The sequence below is a fragment of the Anolis carolinensis genome, chromosome 2 (assembly GCF_035594765.1).
Source record: "Anolis carolinensis isolate JA03-04 chromosome 2, rAnoCar3.1.pri, whole genome shotgun sequence".
Classification (NCBI taxonomy): domain Eukaryota; kingdom Metazoa; phylum Chordata; class Lepidosauria; order Squamata; family Dactyloidae; genus Anolis; species Anolis carolinensis.
In genome coordinates this window covers 49,186,548-49,209,704 of record NC_085842.1, presented here as the reverse complement: position 1 = coordinate 49,209,704, position 23,157 = coordinate 49,186,548, and the positions used below count along the sequence as shown (strand labels likewise).

Here is a 23,157-nt window from a genome sequence, read left to right as displayed (position 1 = left end):
TGATCCTTCCTCTTCCTCCTCCCTCATCACTCTGGCACCCCAGCAGACATCATTCCAAGTGATAAGTGACCAGTACAACCCATGTCACATCTGCTGGCCATTGCGATGGAGAGAACAGGAGAGGATGATAAGGGTGGCTATCTGGCAGCGGCATACTGGGTTTGATGCTGCTGGCCAATCAGGACACCCTCTTTCCTCTGCAGCAGCCAGCAGCATGGGTGGTCTAAACCATCCCATGCCACAGACTACCAAGAGTTTGAAGGAAAAGAAAGTGATTTGGTTCACCCAGAATGGGAAAAGCTTTAGCAAGGACAAGGAGATTTTGCAGTCAAACTTTTGCAGATTACCTGGATAAAGTTGTGGAAAAAAACACAATAAGGTAAGTAAGCATGCACTCTGCTGTACCAATGGACATAAATAGGCTAAATGGTTTTCCTCAGATGGAAGCCAGGATTATTTAAAGATTAGAGCATGTTTTCCTTCCTTTCCCCCTTAAAATTACCCCTCTCCCCAAATTGCTTCAGTGGAGATTTTTCTGGAACACTTCTATTGTTTTCCCATATGGTGCAAGGGATAACAATTCAACATGAAGAATGGCATAAGCAAAAGTTTAATGCGGGAGAAATATTTGATAGGATTTTGGCCTCTCCCACTTTCGGCTCATCAGCACAAAATACTGTTGCATCAAGAATAAGGACTCTGTGCCAGCTCCCCTACTTGTTTGATCTTCACTAGGAATTGTCTGAATGTCAAATGAGAAGGAAAATGTATTGATGCAATATTATATTCAGTGCAGTGTCATCTAAGTTGTATTTAAGAGCTTTTTTTTTTTACCTTGACCTGTTTGTATCTCAGCTCAGTAAAGCTATTGAGTACCACAATACTGTCTTCCTCTTGTTATGAATTAAAGCTGAGGACAAACACTCACACTTGATAATAGTTTTAAACATAATATAGCTATTCCCCCTTTTTATTGTTTTATTCTGGATAAACTCAAGTCCCATTATATGCAATGGTATAGTAAAATGATGGCCCTTATGTAAAATAGCAAAACTCAAACATCTTTTTAGATTTGGGGGGTGAGGGGGATTCTTTTAAAGTCATGGATGGTTGAATCTGTGGATACTTAAGGGTAAAGGTAAAGATTTTCCCCTGACATTAAGTCTAGTCATGTCTGACTCTGGGGGTTAGTGCTCATCTCCATTTCTAAGCTGAAGAGCCAGCATTGTCCGTAGACACCTCCAAGGTCATGTGGCCGGTATGACTGCATGGAGTGCCGTTACCTTCCCGCCCGAGTAGATACTTAGAGCCACATATTTATGAGTCCTAAAGAAGATTTGGGATTCTCCCTGCCCCATACACCTTCAACAATTTATTTATTATATTTATTGATATTATATCCAGCTTTATCACTGTTTTAGTGATACATGGTTGTGTGATCTGATTTCCGTACTGTCACCATAAGCTGCATTCTGCCCCTTGCATACCCAGCTACATGTTATTGCTTCTTTGCCAAGGAGGGAGGGAAGGAGCGGGGAAAGAGAAGGGAAGGACGGAAAGGCTGCTGAGAAATAGAACTGCAATGAAAGCTACATTTCACAAATAAATTGTGGAAAACCAGTGTAATCGAGAGACACTGACAGTTTTTCCTATAAATGAAAAGGAGTGTTCCAGGAATGGGTTGAATACGAAGCAGGACAAGAAAGATATGATATTGTGGGGGAAGCAATGGCTGAAGATGCCATAATCCCATGGCTATATTGCTTCAAAAGCCTCATGTTAGGAGGCATGATCATCAAGTTTGCAGATGACACCAAATTGGGGGAGATAGCTAATACTCTAGAAAATAGGAGCAGAATTCAAAATGATCTTAATAGATTAGAGTGATGGGCCAGAACTAACTAAATGAAGTTTAACAGGGACAAATGCAAGATACTCTACTTAGGCAGAAAAAAGGAAATGCAAAGATACAGAATGGGGGACACCTGGCTCGACAGCAGTACGTGTGAAAAAAATCTTGCAGTCCTCGTAGACAACAAGTTAAACATGAGCCAACAATGTGATGCAGCTGCAAAAAAGCCAATGGGATTTTGACCTGCATCAATAGGAGTATAGTGTCTAGATCCGGGGAAGTCATGCTACCTCTCTATTCTGCCTTGGTCAGACCACACCTGCAATGTCCAATTCTGGGCACCGCAATTGAAGGGAGATGTAGACAAGCTGAAATGTATCCAAAGGAAGATGGCTAAAATGATCAAGGGTTTGGAGAACAAGCCCTATGAGGAGCAGCTTAAAAAGCTGGGCATGTTTAGCCTGCAGAAGAGAAGGCTGAGAGGAGACATGATAGCCATGTATAAATATGTTAGGGAAAGTCATAGGGAGGAGGAAGCAAGCTACTGTTTTCTCCTGCCTTGGAGACTAGAATGTGGAACAATGGCTTTAAAACTACAGGAAAGAAGATTCCACCTGAACATTAGGAAGAACTTCTTCACTGTGAGAGCAGTTCACCAGAGGAACTCTCTGCCCTAGAGTGTGGTGGAGGCTCCTTCTTTGGAGGCTGTTTAGCAAAGGCTAGATGGCCATCTGTTAATGTAATTGATTTTGATATAGTGTGAAATTGTACTTATAGTTTAAAGCAAGCTGCCAGTATGTGTGTCTGTAATGCAGCATGTAATCCAGTAATACAATAGTTAAATGCATAGAGTGGAAAGGTATTACTAGAGCGGAATGTGACAGGATATACGTCATGTTTTTAGATAACATTGGAATGTGGAAAGTTGCTTCTCATGCGGGCATTTGAAGAAGTCGGATGCACAACTGTTAAGGTCTGACAAATTGTGTAAATATTATGTAAATAATAGGCTTGATCGATCCATGAAAAATTTGATTCTAAACTCGTTTCAAAACTAGAGGGGGCAGTTTTTCGTTTTTGTTGCTAATAACGAATTTGGCCCCCAAAATTTTTCGAAATTAACGAAAATTCGTTATTTTCTAAATTAATTCGTTAATGGCGGACGCGCATGCGCGGTGGCCCGAAAACAGCCCGAAGGGGGGGGGACTTAGGGGGCTCTCCCGCCCTCATTTTTTGAGTGATCTTCTTCAAACTTGGTACAGTGGTAGAACACATTTAACACTGATAGCTCACCAAAATGTGGAACGTTTCCCTTATCCTCTGATTTTTGGCAAATTTTCATAGCTTTTATAATGAACCATTTTTTAATAATTGCAGAAATCTGTTCCTGGTTTGAAAGTCTTATTTCCTGTTAAATTGGGTTGTCTTTACTGTGAAAGTCATTGCTCTACTTTAGAAACTTTGTTTTTGTGGCTGAAACTTTGTTAAATTGGTGTAGTCCCTGCATGTGTGTGTGTGTAAAGGTATCCCTTGACGTTAAGTTCAGTCATGTCTGACTCTGGGGGTTGTGCTCACCTCCATTTCTAACCCCAAGAGCCAGTGTTGTCCATAGACACCTCCAAGGTCATGTGGTCGGCACGACTACATGGAGTGCCATTACCTTCCCGCCACAGCGGTACCTATTCATCTACTCACATTGGCATGTTTTCAAGCTGCTAGGTTGGCAGAAGCTGGAGCTAACAGCGGGCGCTCACTCTGCTCCCGGGATTTGAACCTGGGACCTTTCAGTCTGCAAGTTCAGCAGCTCAATGGTCTTTGCCTTGGCTGCCTTCCAGATCAGGCTTATAACCAGCCTATTATGGGCCACAAATTAAAGAAAATTCAATCCCATTTAAGCACAACATGAACAGTTTTGATGCCAAAACCATAAACTCTGTTTATTAAACTCTACGATCCAAACTTTAGAACAACTTGCAAACAATTGAAGGTTAGACCACAGTAATAATAACCAATTCTATTCCTTTCCAAAATTTAAACATAAAATAGTATCTTTCTTTCCAATAGCATATAAACTTTTCCTTTCTTTACAAAACAAAATTCTAGACAGTAGCCATTTAGAAGATATTTCTATATTTTCCCTGCAAAGGATAGGGCTGCATCCCTCTGGAGACACACATGATAACCCGGACATGATATAAGGCACTTATATACGTTAAATAAACATGATGTCATTGCATATATAAAAGAAGCATGATATTAGGCAATTATAGTTGCAAATAATATAATTAAACATGTAAAAATTATACATCCATACATAAAAGAAACATGTAAAGTAACTGCATATATAAAACACAATATAAAATATGATATAAGGCAATTACAGATGTCAAAGGAACGTGATATTACATATGTAAAAAACATGATTATATGTATAAAAAAGCATGATACAAGGTGTCAGGATATAGGCTGCTGGGCACCAATAACCATACACTGAGGCCAGATTCTATCTAATATCTTTATTAAAGGAATATATAAAGTCAATAAAAACAAGTGTAGAATAAAGTTCAGAAGCAGACCTTTCAAATGAGGCCAAATATAGTCCAGCAGATTATTGTCCAATATGAAATATTAGAGTCCAAAGATTATAATCCAATAACCGCAACACACGCTTTGCCAAGCAAAGCGTTGGGAAAACAGAAAAAGTCTTGAATCCAATGAAGCTTGACACAAGGCTGAAAGTTACTTGGAACGTGGCTGGAGCTGTGGCTAAAGGCAAAGCAACTTGAAGCATGGAACAAGATCTGTGGTAAATCCGTGAGACGAGGACAAGGCTTGGAACTAGATTCAGGAGGCAAGGAACAGGATTCGAAGTCCACACACACATGACCTCTCTCCAGGAGCTGACGAATTGACTCCGCAAGGAATCCTTCGCGCAATTTCCCTATATTGGGTCTCGTTTCCCCAAACAACAATCACTTTCCCTAGAGAACAGGGAGCGAAGGAAACCAGCTTGCAGGTGCAAGACTCCCCGTATTTTCTCAGGGGAAATACTTCTAATCAGTGGCATATTTGGCAGCAAGGCGAGCACTACTTCTAAATTTTTCTCTCGATCCTCTATCAGTCGTGTAAGCCTGTTTTCTCCCATAAGGGGGAGAGTTCCCACCAAGGTCAGGTTTAATTGGTTCTTGGACTAGAACTTCAGGCAGCTGCCAAGGCTCTGACTCCGACCGGAAATCTGGGGAAAACTCCATATTTTCCTCCTCATCTGCCACAATACTGTCAGGAATAGGACTGCAGGGCCCATGAATCATCACACTAGGCAACTGACACATCTAAAAGAAACACAATATAATTAACCTAGGTACAACAAATGTGAAAGAAGGCAACAATATACATAAAAAAACATTTCTGGACTCACAAATGTAGTCTAAGAGAATTGGGCTTCCATTCTCCAAACCTGAAACAAAGTGGGAGGAAATGTAAAGAGTGTTAATGATGCTCGAAATCAAATGTTGTTCTTTTACAAAGTCAAACTAAAACTAAGAATAAATGCTTCGGTCTTCTCCTGATCTTCTTATCTCCTCACCTTGCGTCCAGCCGAGTTACGTCCGCACTTGCGATACAGCGACCTCTTCCCTTGGCTCAGTGGGCAGTATTTTAAAGTATGGGCCTTTTTGCCCGTGGCACCGCAGAGCGGACAGGTGTATTTGCGCAAGATGGGGCACTCCACGGTGCCGTCCATCCCCTTCAGCCGGTGGGACGAATAGACCTGCTTGGATTCCCCGTTGTGTTTGCAGAAATTGCAAATCTCCTTGTTTTGGGAAGCCTGGCCATTGGCACTACCTTTGGAGCTCTTGCTGCTGGAACTGCTTCCATTAACCCATTGTGATGCTGTTTCAAAGTTGTCCTCGTTGAGGACTAGCTGCATGTCGTACTCCATTGTGTCCAAACTCTGAGATGGAAATGGGACCTTCTTGCGTTCCGCGATGATCTCCGTAACCACTTTCGCAAGGCTCAGATAGCCCTTCCATCTGTCAAACTCCCTGAACATGGAAGGGGCATAATGTGGCACGTGCATGGCTGATCTGGAGAGCATGGTGCCAATTCTACCCTGGTGTGGACACACACTGAATGCCACATATTGGAGGCGGAGTCTTTGTTTTATATATAAGGGGAGGGGTTCCAAACCTTTCACATTGGACCCTCCCATCTATTTTTACACTCCTTTGCCCTAGATTTAACCCCCACATGTCTAGACAATCACAGCTTTTCAAGGAAGAGTTTGGTTTTTCCAATTTTTTAACTTCGGAGGTAATGCCACAGTTTCTCCCTTGAGGCAGTGGTTCTCGACTTGTGGGTCCCCAGATGTTTTGGCCTTCAACTCCCAGAAATCCTAACAGCTGGTAAAATGGCTGGGATTTCTGGGACTTGTAGGTAAAAACACCTGGAGATCCACAGGTTGAGAAACACTGCCTTAAGGGAACGTTAGCAGTTGTGGTTCTGTTTGTCCATCCAAGAATGAGTTGAATTTCTGCCTTGGATGAAATAGCAACATTGCACATCCAACGTTTGCCAAAGTCCTGAAGGACGGATCCAGTAATGATGAAGCCTGCAAGAGTGTTATATTGCTTTTGCATGGCAGAATAGCATTGGACTGGATGGTCTCTTCTACCTTTATGATTCTATGATGTTTGGCGCCATGACTCTATGATTCTATCATTTTAGGATTCTAGGACTTTTGGGATGATTCTGTTACTTGTTTCTTTGAGTCTATGACTTTAGGGACCATGTTTCTATTATTCCATGACTTCTGTGACCATATTTCTATGACTTTTGTGACCATTCATGGGCCATCTGGCTAGTATTCCGGGACGGTAAATGATATATCGGTTACAGCACCAGATATTTCTGGATACAGTAGAGTCTCGCTTATCCAACATTAACGGGCCAGCAGAACGTTGGATAAGCAAATATGTTGGATGATAAGGAGACATTAAGGAAAAGCCCTTTGAACAGCAAATTAGGTTATTTTACAAATTAAGCCCCATAAAATCTTGTTTAACAGCAAATTAGACAGAAAAGGTAGTTCAATACGCAGTAATATTACGTAGTAATGACGAATTTAGCAACAAAATATCACAATATATTGAAAACATTGACTACAAAAATAAGTTGGATAATCCAGAACATTGGATAAGCGAGTGTTGGATGACTGAGACTCTACTGTATATTGTTTTTGCATGGCAGAATGGCGTTGGACTGGATGGTCTCTTCTAGCTTTATGATTATATGATGTTTGGTGCCATGTTTCTATGATTCTATCATTATGTTGTCGAGCAATTTAGAACAGTATAGGATACCGCTAACTGTTTCTTTGAGTGGTGTTCTGTGGAAACACAACCCGCCCATCCTCCCCCGCTGATTTCATGAAAATAAAAGAAAAGAAAGAATAAGCCACATCCGGCAAGGCCCACACACTGAAATACTAGGCCGGCCATCGTTGGCCGGCAAGCTTCCCTGAGTGGAAGAAATAGAGGCCGCCGCCCCAAAGAAGGGTTCTGTGCAAGATTGCACCAAGGGGTAAAGAACGACAGCCGCGAGAGAAGACAGAGGCGGTGCATCGTGGGAAACACGTCGACCACATAGGCCGACAAGGCCCACACGTTGAAATACTAGGCGTGCCACCGTTGGCCGGCACGCTTCCCTGTGAGGAAGAAAGAGGGGCCGCCGCCCCAAAGGAGGCTTCTGTGCAAAATCGCATAAAGGGGTAAAGAACGACAGCCGGCGAGAGAAGAGAGAGGCGGTGCATCGTGGGAAACCCGACCACGTAGGCCGAGAGGCAGCAAAAAGAAAAGAAAAGAAAAGAAAAGTAAGAAAAAAGCCACAGGCGACAAGGCCCATACATTAAGCCGGGCCGGCCACTGTTTGCCGGCACGCATCCCTGAGAGAGAGAGAGAGAGAGAAAAAAAACCAGAGGACACCGCCCCAAAGGAGGCTTCTGTGCAAAATAGCATAAAGGGCTAAAGAACGACAGCCGGCGAGAGAAGAGAGAGGCGGTACATCGGGGAAACTCGGCCACGTAGGCCGAGAGGCAGCAAAGACCAAAGAAAAGACAGAAAAAGCCACCGCCAAAAAGGCCCACACTATAAAATACTAGGCCGGCCACCGTTGGCCCGCACGATTCCCAGACAGGAAGAAAGAGGGGCCGTCGCCCCAAAGGAGGCTTCGGTGCAAACTCGCATAAAGGGCTAAAGAACGACAGCCGAGAGAGAAGAGAGAGGCGGTGCATCGGGGGAAACTCGGCCACGTAGGCCGAGAGGCAGCAAAAAGAAAAGAAAAGAAAAGAAAAGAAAGAAAAAAGCCACAGGCGACAAGGCCCATACATTAAGCCGGGCCGGCCAATGTTTGCCGGCACGCATCCCTGAGAGAGAGAGAGAGAGAGAAAAAAAACCAGAGGACACCGCCCCAAAGGAGGCTTCTGTGCAAAATAGCATAAAGGGCTAAAGAACGACAGCCGGCGAGAGAAGAGAGAGGCGGTACATCGGGGAAACTCGGCCACGTAGGCCGAGAGGCAGCAAAGACCAAAGAAAAGACAGAAAAAGCCACCGCCAAAAAGGCCCACACTATAAAATACTAGGCCGGCCACCGTTGGCCCGCACGATTCCCAGACAGGAAGAAAGAGGGGCCGTCGCCCCAAAGGAGGCTTCGGTGCAAACTCGCATAAAGGGCTAAAGAACGACAGCCGAGAGAGAAGAGAGAGGCGGTGCATCGGGGGAAACTCGGCCACGTAGGCCGAGAGGCAGCAAAAAGAAAAGAAAAGAAAAGAAAAGAAAGAAAAAAGCCACAGGCGACAAGGCCCATACATTAAGCCGGGCCGGCCAATGTTTGCCGGCACGCATCCCTGAGAGAGAGAGAGAGAGAGAAAAAAAACCAGAGGACACCGCCCCAAAGGAGGCTTCTGTGCAAAATAGCATAAAGGGCTAAAGAACGACAGCCGGCGAGAGAAGAGAGAGGCGGTACATCGGGGAAACTCGGCCACGTAGGCCGAGAGGCAGCAAAGACCAAAGAAAAGACAGAAAAAGCCACCGCCAAAAAGGCCCACACTATAAAATACTAGGCCGGCCACCGTTGGCCCGCACGATTCCCAGACAGGAAGAAAGAGGGGCCGTCGCCCCAAAGGAGGCTTCGGTGCAAACTCGCATAAAGGGCTAAAGAACGACAGCCGAGAGAGAAGAGAGAGGCGGTGCATCGGGGGAAACTCGGCCACGTAGGCCGAGAGGCAGCAAAAAGAAAAGAAAAGAAAAGAAAAGAAAGAAAAAAGCCACAGGCGACAAGGCCCATACATTAAGCCGGGCCGGCCAATGTTTGCCGGCACGCATCCCTGAGAGAGAGAGAGAGAGAGAAAAAAAACCAGAGGACACCGCCCCAAAGGAGGCTTCTGTGCAAAATAGCATAAAGGGCTAAAGAACGACAGCCGGCGAGAGAAGAGAGAGGCGGTACATCGGGGAAACTCGGCCACGTAGGCCGAGAGGCAGCAAAGACCAAAGAAAAGACAGAAAAAGCCACCGCCAAAAAGGCCCACACTATAAAATACTAGGCCGGCCACCGTTGGCCCGCACGATTCCCAGACAGGAAGAAAGAGGGGCCGTCGCCCCAAAGGAGGCTTCGGTGCAAACTCGCATAAAGGGCTAAAGAACGACAGCCGAGAGAGAAGAGAGAGGCGGTGCATCGGGGGAAACTCGGCCACGTAGGCCGAGAGGCAGCAAAAAGAAAAGAAAAGAAAAGAAAAGAAAGAAAAAAGCCACAGGCGACAAGGCCCATACATTAAGCCGGGCCGGCCAATGTTTGCCGGCACGCATCCCTGAGAGAGAGAGAGAGAGAGAAAAAAAACCAGAGGACACCGCCCCAAAGGAGGCTTCTGTGCAAAATAGCATAAAGGGCTAAAGAACGACAGCCGGCGAGAGAAGAGAGAGGCGGTACATCGGGGAAACTCGGCCACGTAGGCCGAGAGGCAGCAAAGACCAAAGAAAAGACAGAAAAAGCCACCGCCAAAAAGGCCCACACTTTAAAATACTAGGCCGGCCACCGTTGGCCGGCACCCTTCCCAGAGAAAGAGAGAGAAGACCAAAAAAAAGGAAATGTGGGCCCAAGCCCCTCTGACCCGGGGGGCCGGCCACCGTTGGCCGGCCCCACGCCCACACGCCGCAACCCACGGGGAAGGGCAGGCTTTCTTCACGTCTGCTTGCAAAATGTGGGCCCAAGCCCCTCAGACCCGGGGGGCCGGCCACCGTTGGCCGGCCCCACAACCACACGCCGCAACCCACGGGGAAGGGCATGCTTTCTTCACGTCTGCTTGCAAAATATGGGCCCAAGCCCCTCAGACCCGGGGGGCCGGCCACCGTTGGCCGGCCCCACGCCCACACGCCGCAACCCACGGGGAAGGGCAGGCTTTCTTCACGTCTGCTTGCAAAATGTGGTCCCAAGCCCCTCAGACCCGGGGGGCCGGCCACCGTTGGCCGGCCCCACGCCCACACCGCTGGACCCACAGGGGGAAGGGCATGCTTTCTTCACGTCTGCTTGCAAAATGTGGGCCCAAGCCCCTCAGACCCGGGGGGCCGGCCACCGTTGGCCGGCCCCACGCCCACACCGCTGAACCCAGAGGGGGAAGGGCATGCTTTCTTCACGTCTGCTTTCAAAATGTGGGCCCAAGCCCCTCAGACCCGGGGGGCCGGCCACCGTTGGCCGGCCCCACGCCCACACACCACAACCCATGACACAAAGATACACTCCATAACAGCAAACCGTCTAGCCTCTGGAAAAATCTAGCCATTTCTGTAGTCAATGATTCCATTATATTGTGATATTTTGAAGCTAAATTCATAAAGTAAGCAATAGCAACATATCATTTCAGCATATAGAACGACTTCTTATGTCTCCTTGGTTGTATAACATGCATTTATGGTGCTTTCTTTGGATAATAATAACCTGATATGATGTGTTATATGCTTTTCTTCAACAAGTCCAATCCAAGAAATCTGCTTATTTCAGCAGTGGTAGGCCCGTTTGGCTTTGATCAGTGAGACTCTTCTGTGTTCATGTTGGGTCAATAAGACATAAGATATAACTGAAGTCACAGTCAGCATACAGCATTACCAGCTTAAAAAACAGTGGTGTAAAAACACGGCTCGAGTCCGAGGACTGAAGAGGAGGTAGTTTGACAGTTTAAAAACTATACAGTGCGAAATACTATTGGCCTGTCAAGCTATTCTTAAATAGGCTACAAACGACCACACAGACCTATAATGCTTTTTGGAGGGGGAAGGTTTTAAGGCTCTGATGTTAGGAACATGTTTCCATGCAGTTCCACTGCAGGTAAGACTAGTGTGTTCTTCAGGGGTTATTAAAGTTCTCCTGCAGATGACCTGGATAGAGGGAAATGACTTCAGTTGGTTGGTATACATACAGTTTAAGTATACTTGAGGAAGTACAATTATGAAAGATATAGTGTGTAATGTAGTAGAAAGTAATTCAAAGTAGAAACAAAGCAGAAATGTGGATTCCAAAGGAAACATGAAGGCATTATTAAGTAATTGTTTTTAATAGCAAAAGAGATTCTGAGTGGATTGATTCTCTACTTCTTACTCTGCGTAAGATTATCATCACATGCTCTCGACTACACCCGCACAAGGCAATGGTACAGTAAAAGAAGACAATTTTGAGAAGTGGTAAAGGCCAAGGTGTCCCACTTCTTTCATTGATTCCGCGTGCGCGGCCAGAGGGCGAGGGGAACAGCAAGAAACAGTTTCCACGAGACGGAACTTGCGCCCACTCCTTGAAAGCAGCCGCAAAGGCACACGCCCTGACGGGCAATCGGCAACGTCCGTGTGCGCGGACAGTGGGCAAGGGGAGCCAAAGGCGGCCGTTCTGCCGCCACATCGTTGAGTACACTTCCTTTTAAGGTGAATGGGACACTGTCCCACAGTCTGTGATCACTCCACCCTCGTTATTACCAACAGACCAGCAAGAAACAGTTTCCACGAGACGGAACTTGCGCCCACTCCTTGAAAGCAGCCGCAAAGGCACACGCCCTGACGGGCAATCGGCAACGTCCGTGTGCGCGGACAGTGGGCAAGGGGAACCAAAGGCGGCCTTTCCGCAGCAACAGCGTCAATCACAACCTCTCAGGGTGATGGGAGACTGTACCACTGTCTTTGATCATTCCACCCTCTTCTATTGTTTTACCCACAGGCCAGCAAAAAACATTTACCACTCGGCGAAACGTTCTGCCAACACCTTGAAAGCAGCCGCAAAGGCACACGCCCTGACGGGCAATCGGCAACGTCCGTGTGCGCGGACAGTGGGCAAGGGGAACCAAAGGCGGCCGTTCCGCAGCAATAGCGTCAATCACAGCCTCTCAGGGTGATGGGAGACTTTGAATCGTTCCACCCTCTTCTATCGTTTTACCCAAAGGCCAGCAAAAGGCAGTTCCCACTCTGGGTAACCTGCGCCCACACATTGCAAGCAGCCGCAAAGGAACACGCCCTGAAGGGGGAAGGGCATATACCTCTAGAGTCTGGCGTCACGTAGTCCGAGAGGCAGCAAAAAGAAAAGAAAAGTAAGGGGAAAAAACTAAGGGCAGCAAAGACCCCACCCTGAGCCAGCCGGCCACAGTTGACCGGCATGCATCCCGGAGAATTCGGCACGGCCCTCCCACAAAGTTTTTTGTTTTTGCGACTTAAACCTCTACCCACAGCAACACTCCACCACCCCAGGGGAAGGCCGTGTACCTCTTCTATCGTCCTGCCAACAAGCCAGCAAAAGGCAGTTCCCACTCTGGGTAACCTGCGCCCACACATTGCAAGCAGCCGCAAAGGAACACGCCCTGAAGGGGGAAGGGCATATACCTCTAGAGTCTGGCGTCACATAGTCCGAGAGGCAGCAAAAAGAAAAGAAAAGTAAGGGGAAAAAACAAAGGGCAGCAAAGACCCCACCCTGAGCCAGCCGGCCACAGTTGACCGGCATGCATCCCGGAGAATTCGGCACGGCCCTCCCACAAAGTTTTTTGTTTTTGCGACTTAAACCTCTACCCACAGCAACACTCCACCACCCCAGGGGAAGGCCGTGTACCTCTTCTATCGTCCTGCCAACAAGCCAGCAAAAGGCAGTTCCCACTCTGGGTAACCTGCGCCCACACATTGCAAGCAGCCGCAAAGGAACACGCCCTGAAGGGGGAAGGGCATATACCTCTAGAGTCTGGCGTCACATAGTCCGAGAGGCAGCAAAAAGAAAAGAAAAGTAAGGGGAAAAAACAAAGGGCAGCAAAGACCCCACCCTGAGCCAGCCGGCCACAGTTGACCGGCATGCATCCCGGAGAATTCGGCACGGCCCTCCCACAAAGTTTTTTGTTTTTGCGACTTAAACCTCTACCCACAGCAACACTCCACCACCCCAGGGGAAGGCCGTGTACCTCTTCTATCGTCCTGCCAACAAGCCAGCAAAAGGCAGTTCCCACTCTGGGTAACCTGCGCCCACACATTGCAAGCAGCCGCAAAGGAACACGCCCTGAAGGGGGAAGGGCATATACCTCTAGAGTCTGGCGTCACATAGTCCGAGAGGCAGCAAAAAGAAAAGAAAAGTAAGGGGAAAAAACAAAGGGCAGCAAAGACCCCACCCTGAGCCAGCCGGCCACAGTTGACCGGCATGCATCCCGGAGAATTCGGCACGGCCCTCCCACAAAGTTTTTTGTTTTTGCGACTTAAACCTCTACCCACAGCAACACTCCACCACCCCAGGGGAAGGCCGTGTACCTCTTCTATCGTCCTGCCAACAAGCCAGCAAAAGGCAGTTCCCACTCTGGGTAACCTGCGCCCACACATTGCAAGCAGCCGCAAAGGAACACGCCCTGAAGGGGGAAGGGCATATACCTCTAGAGTCTGGCGTCACGTAGTCCGAGAGGCAGCAAAAAGAAAAGAAAAGTAAGGGGAAAAAACAAAGGGCAGCAAAGACCCCACCCTGAGACAGCCGGCCACAGTTGGCCGGCATGCATCCCGGAGAATTCGGCACGGCCCTCCCACAAAGTTTTTTGTTTTTGCGACTTAAACCTCTACCCACAGCAACACTCCACCACCCCAGGGGAAGGCCGTGTACCTCTTCTATCGTCCTGCCAACAAGCCAGCAAAAGGCAGTTCCCACTCTGGGTAACCTGCGCCCACACATTGCAAGCAGCCGCAAAGGAACACGCCCTGAAGGGGGAAGGGCATATACCTCTAGAGTCTGGCGTCACGTAGTCCGAGAGGCAGCAAAAAGAAAAGAAAAGTAAGGGGAAAAAACAAAGGGCAGCAAAGACCCCACCCTGAGACAGCCGGCCACAGTTGGCCGGCATGCATCCCGGAGAATTCGGCACGGCCCTCCCACAAAGTTTTTTGTTTTTGCGATTTAAGCCTCTACCCACAGCAACACCCCACCACCCAAGGGGAAGGCCGTGTACCTCTTCTATCGTTTTCCCAACAAGCCAGCAAAAGGCAATTCCCACTCGGCGTAACCTGCGCCCAAACATCTAAAGCAGCCGCAAGGCACACGTCCTGAAGGGGGAACGGCACCCTCTGCGTGCCAGGTCAAAGGGGGAGGGGACCCAAAAGCAGCCGTTTTACGACCACAGCGTAGACCACGGCATATAAAGGAGAAGGGACACTAGACAACCATTTGGAGAAATGCTGGCAAAGGCGGAGGAGTACCACTGTCTTTGATGATTCCCCCCTCCGAGTTATAAAGGCACCCTCCGCGTAAGCGGTCAGAGGGCTAGGGGACCCAAAGGCGGCCGTCCCATGACCACTGCGGCAACCACACCCGCTCTAGACAATGGGACACTGAAAGATGACAATTTAGAGAAGTTCTGTCCCAAGTCGAGGTGTATTAATTCCAGTGGATAAAGACATCCTCAAAGGTTCAGATGGACAGATAGTATACCTCTGTAAAGTGAGAGTCTGGCGTATTCCTACACCTGAAATGATTATCTGAAGTATCCACATCAAATATAACAGTGCTCTTTCTGTACAGGAGCTGCGAGGATCTGTAGAAGACCAAACAGTCATGGCTCGTGATGGTAATATTTCCCCCCCCCCCCAAATAAAAAGGGAATTGAATGAAATCCGAACAGAACACAAAGAGGAAGCATTATCTACCTTGGCTTTTATGGTCTAATTTTCCACAGAATATCCTTCAACCTCTACAGAGCCAGTATTACATGAGAGAAAACGTTTTGTAACTTCCGAATACAGAGATGGGCCAAAAGTATATTAAGTTCAACAGGGACAAATGAAAGATAGTACTTCTCTCCGCGATGGTTGTTCGGGAGTGGAACTGTCTCCCCCGGACTGTGTTGTAGGCCCCTTCTTTTGAAGCTTTTAAGCATAGGCTCGATGGCCATCTGTCGGGGATGCTTTGAATGATACTTCCTGCGTCTTTCTTGGGGGAGAACTCGATGGCCCATGAGTTCTATTCCAACTCTACTTTTCTATGATTCCATGATTACATGATTCGTGAAACGGCCCCTTGAGATGGATGAACCCAAAAACGTCAGTGGGGCAACGTCGAGTGATGAAAAAGAGGAGAAAGGAAGGGAAAAGAGAGAGGAAAGCATTGTAGGATAGAGGAGAGAGTTGTTGGACAGAGTCCAAAGGGGCCACCCCCCCGCCCGGACGCCCAAAAAAATTGGCCAAAGTTACTCTGAAGCAGAGTTGGTTAAAGGACGAGAACTGTTGCTCTAGGAGCAGTCGGTCTCAAAATCCAAATCTGGGAAATTCAACACAGGAAGGTTGGCCTTCAGGAAAACAAGTTTCTCAACTGTTTGAGGGTCCAGCAAGCTGCGGTGGGGCGTGACTACATCTCCCGCTATGCTGAAGACCCTTTCGCTCTGGACGCTGGTGGGAGGACAGCTGAGGAACTGGCGGGCTACGTGCGACAGATCCGGCCACATGTGTTCGCGTGAAGCCCAATAGGACAATGGATCACAAGAAATTATCTCCGGAGGCTCCTCAAAGTACCTGTTGACCGAGCATTCGGCCGAGTCTACCTTTTGAGCAGAAGCCAGCAAAGAGGATTCTTCAGAGCAGGCAAGTATGGCCACCGTCTCTGCAAAGAAAACGTTTCCTGTTCGCGGCTGGAGATCCGTATCCCTACGGCAACCCCCTACCGGCTCCGCGGGACTTTCCGTCTCGCCACTAGCGCTAGTGCTTGGGGTGACAGGCAGTTCTGGAAGAGGGGCCGCTGTGCCCGTTTCCTCCACCCTGGCAGCAAAGACCTCCCTCACAAGGTCAACAAGTTGGGCCTTCCACATGGTAAAGTCTTTTGGGCAGACGTTGTACTTTAGCCGTGGATCACACAAGGCCGCCAGCATATGGACCTTGCTGGAAAGAAGTGGCTCTAGCCGTTTCCGTACAGCAAAGGACAACCTCCTCACCACCTCCTGGACCGGCGGTGTCAGCGGTCCAGCCAGGGAGTCAATTGTTCGACCGGCACCAAGCCTTTCTAGGTGCCTCCTTAGCCTCAAGACCATGGGCACTGCCTGGCTCAGAAGAGCTTTTGATTCCGAAAGTGTCTCAGTGGCATGTTTGAATGGCTTTAGTACGTCTACTAGCTGGGAGATGGTGTCCCACTCTTGCTTAGTTGGAACAAGCTTGCTAACAGGCGCAACCAAAGTGAGGGAGATGCCGTGTACCGCCTTCTGCTGCTCGACCATGCGTTCGAGCATTTTTAAGGTTGAATTCCACCGAGTCGAGACGTCCTGGAGCAGCTTGTGCTGCGGGAGGCCTTCAAGGCTCTGCCTGTCTCTCAGCTGCCGGGCTGCCTTGATGCTCCGGTGGAAGTAGCCCGCGATCTTTCTAGAGCGCTCGATCAGCAGGGAGATGTTTGTGTTGCTGCCCGACTGCTCTTCCTGGCTCTTTAAACCTTCCTTGACGGTATTGTGAAGCAAGTGGGCCATGCAGGACACATTCTGAAACCCGGCACTTTCAACCGCTTTGATCATATTTTTCCCTGCGTCCGTCACCATAAAGCCCCTCCTCATTTCTTCCGGCCTACACTGCATCCATTCCCCCATCATGTTTTCCAGATAGTTGCAGATGGTCTCTGCCTTGTGATCACGATCAACTACCTCCAATGCGAGGAGTGCCCAACGATGGGATGTATCCATAGTGCCTTCCTTCTCCCACCAATGTGCCGTGAGAGAGAGGTAGGAGTGGCCTCCTCCCAAGCTTGACCAAATATCAGAGGTAAAATGGATGTGTCCTCCCATGGCGCTACGCAACATCTGGATAATGCGTTCCTTACAGCCCTCGTACAAGCCGGGAATTACTTTTCTGGAAAAGGTGTGACGGGAGGGGATTTTGTAGCGGGGGCACAGTCGTTTCATAAGGCGTACAAAGCCTTCTTGTTCTACCAGGCGGAAGGGATGGTGATCTAGGGCAATCATCTCTCCCACAGTTTGGGTTATCTGCTGGGGTGTGAGCAATGTTTCCCCCGTTTTCTTTCTGGGTAATGGAATGGCCCAATCCTCCATGGTGGACTGTGTCCGCCTTCCACTATCTTCACCTGGTGAACTTTGCGTGCTAAGGCTGCCACTGGAAGGGCTTGCAGTTCCCCCTCCCAGCGAAATGGAGGGATGGTGTCGCTTCATGTGAGAGCTCAACCCCGAGGTCGCAAGATGTCTCGTGTCTCTGCCTCTGCTGATATTTGCCCCACAGTGTCTACAAACTGCCAAAGTAGAACTCTGAGAGTGGACATGGAAATGGTCCCAAATAAATGACCTTGGCCTCCCCACAGCCACTGTGGCGACGCCCTCAGAGATGGGAGTCGTGGGCACCCTTTCAGCAGCATGAGGAAGTCTACGTTTTGATGGTAGTACCTCCTCTACCTCCTCCTCACTGTCAGTAGCGGGTGGAGGGGTGGGGTTATCTATATCCTCACTATCCACCACCTGTAGTTCCAGGACGGCAACACCTGTATGTTCTAATGATCGTCCAGTTGTCTCAGCTCCATGCGACAGCCGGCTCCGGGTGGATGCCTGTGAACTGTCTGCATTAGAACAGCCTGGTTCTTCATCAAGTCCACCCACTCCCATAGTTCGTCGTTCCAGACGTATGGGACCCACCTTAACTTTTTTGGCCCCCCACAGTGTCCTGGCCGTGGCTTGACCACTACTAGGACTTGCTCCCCCAGACCCGCGTACAGCTGAGCGCTTCATGTCAAGGGGAGTGTTTTCAGGTAACAGAAGGGATGATGGTTAGGTGTTGTGTTACTGGTGGGAAATATTTGTTGAATCTTGATTGGCAACGTGTTATATTCTGGTCAATGTACTGTTGCAAAAGCGTAGTCTATAACATTTAGTTAGTTTTATTTATTTACAAGGGGATACCTGTACTTTCCAGTTCTACAGGAAAGTATGGGATATGCAACTCTTTCCCAAAGTTGTCTTGGGAAAATCAGGAAGCGTCCCTGGCAGACACACACACAAGGCAAGGCAGAAAGGCAAGCTTTTCTTTCCCCAAAAGGAGTTGTATTTTGAACAGGATGGGATATGCAACTCTTTTTTAAAGCGTCCCTGCAGACACACACACAAGGCAAGGCAGAAAGGCAGGCTTTCCTTTCCCCAAAAGGAGTTGTATTTTGAACAGGATGGGATATGCAACTCTTTTTCAAAGCGTCCCTGCAGACACACACACAAGGCAAGGCAGAAAGGCAGGCTTTCCTTTCCCCAAAAGGAGTTGTATTTTGAACTGGATGGGATATGCAACTCTTTTTCAAAGCGTCCCTGCAGACACACACACAAGGCAAGGCAGAAAGGCAGGCTTTCCTTTCCCCAAAAGGAGTTGTATTTTGAACAGGATGGGATATGCAACTCTTTTTCAAAGCGTCCCTGCAGACACACACACAAGGCAAGGCAGAAAGGCAGGCTTTCCTTTCCCCAAAAGGAGTTGTATTTTGAACAGGATGGGATATGCAACTCTTTTTCAAAGCGTCCCTGCAGACACACACACAAGGCAAGGCAGAAAGGCAGGCTTTCCTTTCCCCAAAAGGAGTTGTATTTTGAACAGGATGGGATATGCAACTCTTTTTCAAAGCGTCCCTGCAGACACACACACAAGGCAAGGCAGAAAGGCAGGCTTTCCTTTCCCCAAAAGGAGTTGTATTTTGAACAGGATGGGATATGCAACTCTTTTTCAAAGCGTCCCTGCAGACACACACACAAGGCAAGGCAGAAAGGCAGGCTTTCCTTTCCCCAAAAGGAGTTGTATTTTGAACAGGATGGGATATGCAACTCTTTTTCAAAGCGTCCCTGCAGACACACACACAAGGCAAGGCAGAAAGGCAGGCTTTTCTTTCCCCAAAAGGAGTTGTATTTTGAACAGGATGGGATATGCAACTCTTTTTCAAAGCGTCCCTGCAGACACACACACAAGGCAAGCCACAAAGGCAGGCTTTTCTTTCCCCAAAAGGAGTTGTATTTTGAACAGGATGGGATATGCAACTCTTTTTCAAAGCGTCCCTGCAGACACACACACAAGGCAAGCCACAAAGGCAGGCTTTTCTTTCCCCAAAAGGAGTTGTATTTTGAACAGGATGGGATATGCAACTCTTTTTCAAAGCGTCCCTGCAGACACACACACAAGGCAAGCCACAAAGGCAGGCTTTCCTTTCCCCAAAAGGAGTTGTATTTTGAACAGGATGGGATATGCAACTCTTTTTCAAAGCGTCCCTGCAGACACACACACAAGGCAAGGCAGAAAGGCAGGCTTTCCTTTCCCCAAAAGGAGTTGTATTTTGAACTGGATGGGATATGCAACTCTTTTTCAAAGCGTCCCTGCAGACACACACACAAGGCAAGGCAGAAAGGCAGGCTTTCCTTTCCCCAAAAGGAGTTGTATTTTGAACTGGATGGGATATGCAACTCTTTTTCAAAGCGTCCCTGCAGACACACACACAAGGCAAGGCAGAAAGGCAGGCTTTCCTTTCCCCAAAAGGAGTTGTATTTTGAACAGGATGGGATATGCAACTCTTTTTCAAAGCGTCCCTGCAGACACACACACAAGGCAAGGCAGAAAGGCAGGCTTTCCTTTCCCCAAAAGGAGTTGTATTTTGAACAGGATGGGATATGCAACTCTTTTTCAAAGCGTCCCTGCAGACACACACACAAGGCAAGCCACAAAGGCAGGCTTTTCTTTCCCCAAAAGGAGTTGTATTTTGAACAGGATGGGATATGCAACTCTTTTTCAAAGCGTCCCTGCAGACACACACACAAGGCAAGCCACAAAGGCAGGCTTTTCTTTCCCCAAAAGGAGTTGTATTTTGAACAGGATGGGATATGCAACTCTTTTTCAAAGCGTCCCTGCAGACACACACACAAGGCAAGGCAGAAAGGCAGGCTTTCCTTTCCCCAAAAGGAGTTGTATTTTGAACAGGATGGGATATGCAACTCTTTTTCAAAGCGTCCCTGCAGACACACACACAAGGCAAGGCAGAAAGGCAGGCTTTCCTTTCCCCAAAAGGAGTTGTATTTTGAACAGGATGGGATATGCAACTCTTTTTCAAAGCGTCCCTGCAGACACACACACAAGGCAAGCCACAAAGGCAGGCTTTCCTTTCCCCAAAAGGAGTTGTATTTTGAACAGGATGGGATATGCAACTCTTTTTCAAAGCGTCCCTGCAGACACACACACAAGGCAAGCCACAAAGGCAGGCTTTTCTTTCCCCAAAAGGAGTTGTATTTTGAACAGGATGGGATATGCAACTCTTTTTCAAAGCGTCCCTGCAGACACACACACAAGGCAAGGCAGAAAGGCAGGCTTTCCTTTCCCCAAAAGGAGTTGTATTTTGAACTGGATGGGATATGCAACTCTTTTTCAAAGCGTCCCTGCAGACACACACACAAGGCAAGGCAGAAAGGCAGGCTTTCCTTTCCCCAAAAGGAGTTGTATTTTGAACAGGATGGGATATGCAACTCTTTTTCAAAGCGTCCCTGCAGACACACACACAAGGCAAGCCACAAAGGCAGGCTTTTCTTTCCCCAAAAGGAGTTGTATTTTGAACAGGATGGGATATGCAACTCTTTTTCAAAGCGTCCCTGCAGACACACACACAAGGCAAGGCAGAAAGGCAGGCTTTCCTTTCCCCAAAAGGAGTTGTATTTTGAACAGGATGGGATATGCAACTCTTTTTCAAAGCGTCCCTGCAGACACACACACAAGGCAAGCCACAAAGGCAGGCTTTCCTTTCCCCAAAAGGAGTTGTATTTTGAACAGGATGGGATATGCAACTCTTTTTCAAAGCGTCCCTGCAGACACACACACAAGGCAAGGCAGAAAGGCAGGCTTTTCTTTCCCCAAAAGGAGTTGTATTTTGAACAGGATGGGATATGCAACTCTTTTTCAAAGCGTCCCTGCAGACACACACACAAGGCAAGGCAGAAAGGCAGGCTTTCCTTTCCCCAAAAGGAGTTGTATTTTGAACAGGATGGGATATGCAACTCTTTTTCAAAGCGTCCCTGCAGACACACACACAAGGCAAGGCAGAAAGGCAGGCTTTCCTTTCCCCAAAAGGAGTTGTATTTTGAACAGGATGGGATATGCAACTCTTTTTCAAAGCGTCCCTGCAGACACACACACAAGGCAAGGCAGAAAGGCAGGCTTTCCTTTCCCCAAAAGGAGTTGTATTTTGAACTGGATGGGATATGCAACTCTTTTTCAAAGCGTCCCTGCAGACACACACACAAGGCAAGGCAGAAAGGCAGGCTTTTCTTTCCCCAAAAGGAGTTGTATTTTGAACAGGATGGGATATGCAACTCTTTTTCAAAGCGTCCCTGCAGACACACACACAAGGCAAGCCACAAAGGCAGGCTTTCCTTTCCCCAAAAGGAGTTGTATTTTGAACAGGATGGGATATGCAACTCTTTTTCAAAGCGTCCCTGCAGACACACACACAAGGCAAGGCAGAAAGGCAGGCTTTCCTTTCCCCAAAAGGAGTTGTATTTTGAACAGGATGGGATATGCAACTCTTTTTCAAAGCGTCCCTGCAGACACACACACAAGGCAAGGCAGAAAGGCAGGCTTTCCTTTCCCCCAAAGGAGTTGTATTTTGAACTGGATGGGATATGCAACTCTTTTTCAAAGCGTCCCTGCAGACACACACACAAGGCAAGGCAGAAAGGCAGGCTTTTCTTTCCCCAAAAGGAGTTGTATTTTGAACAGGATGGGATATGCAACTCTTTTTCAAAGCGTCCCTGCAGACACACACACAAGGCAAGGCAGAAAGGCAGGCTTTCCTTTCCCCAAAAGGAGTTGTATTTTGAACTGGATGGGATATGCAACTCTTTTTCAAAGCGTCCCTGCAGACACACACACAAGGCAAGGCAGAAAGGCAGGCTTTCCTTTCCCCAAAAGGAGTTGTATTTTGAACAGGATGGGATATGCAACTCTTTTTCAAAGCGTCCCTGCAGACACACACACAAGGCAAGGCAGAAAGGCAGGCTTTCCTTTCCCCAAAAGGAGTTGTATTTTGAACAGGATGGGATATGCAACTCTTTTTCAAAGCGTCCCTACAGACACACACACAAGGCAAGGCACAAAGGCAGGCTTTTCTTTCCCCAAAAGGAGTTGTATTTTGAACAGGATGGGATATGCAACTCTTTTTCAAAGCGTCCCTGCAGACACACACACAAGGCAAGGCAGAAAGGCAGGCTTTTCTTTCCCCAAAAGGAGTTGTATTTTGAACAGGATGGGATATGCAACTCTTTTTCAAAGCGTCCCTGCAGACACACACACAAGGCAAGCCACAAAGGCAGGCTTTTCTTTCCCCAAAAGGAGTTGTATTTTGAACAGGATGGGATATGCAACTCTTTTTCAAAGCGTCCCTGCAGACACACACACAAGGCAAGCCACAAAGGCAGGCTTTCCTTTCCCCAAAAGGAGTTGTATTTTGAACAGGATGGGATATGCAACTCTTTTTCAAAGCGTCCCTGCAGACACACACACAAGGCAAGGCAGAAAGGCAGGCTTTCCTTTCCCCAAAAGGAGTTGTATTTTGAACTGGATGGGATATGCAACTCTTTTTCAAAGCGTCCCTGCAGACACACACACAAGGCAAGCCACAAAGGCAGGCTTTCCTTTCCCCAAAAGGAGTTGTATTTTGAACTGGATGGGATATGCAACTCTTTTTCAAAGCGTCCCTGCAGACACACACACAAGGCAAGGCAGAAAGGCAGGCTTTCCTTTCCCCAAAAGGAGTTGTATTTTGAACAGGATGGGATATGCAAC

At 47.9% G+C, this 23,157-nt stretch overlaps 1 protein-coding gene across 2 annotated transcripts; it reads right to left on the bottom strand.

Annotated features, from left to right (window-relative positions):
* Nucleotides 1-3,509: 3,509 nt before the first annotated feature.
* Nucleotides 3,510-10,177, bottom strand: LOC134295995 (uncharacterized). 2 transcript variants are annotated; one of them, XM_062969715.1, is made up of 3 exons: nucleotides 5,439-10,177; nucleotides 5,271-5,309; nucleotides 3,510-5,184 (listed from the first exon to the last, which is right to left on the bottom strand). In XM_062969715.1, the coding sequence occupies exon 1, from the start codon at nucleotides 9,675-9,677 to the stop codon at nucleotides 7,338-7,340; it is 2,340 nt and encodes a 779-aa protein (XP_062825785.1). In that variant the 5' UTR covers nucleotides 9,678-10,177; the 3' UTR covers nucleotides 3,510-5,184; nucleotides 5,271-5,309; nucleotides 5,439-7,337. The 2 variants fall into 2 exon arrangements, with proteins under 2 accessions (XP_062825785.1, XP_062825784.1); XM_062969714.1 differs by having other exon boundaries at nucleotides 5,271-10,177.
* Nucleotides 10,178-23,157: the final 12,980 nt, after the last annotated feature.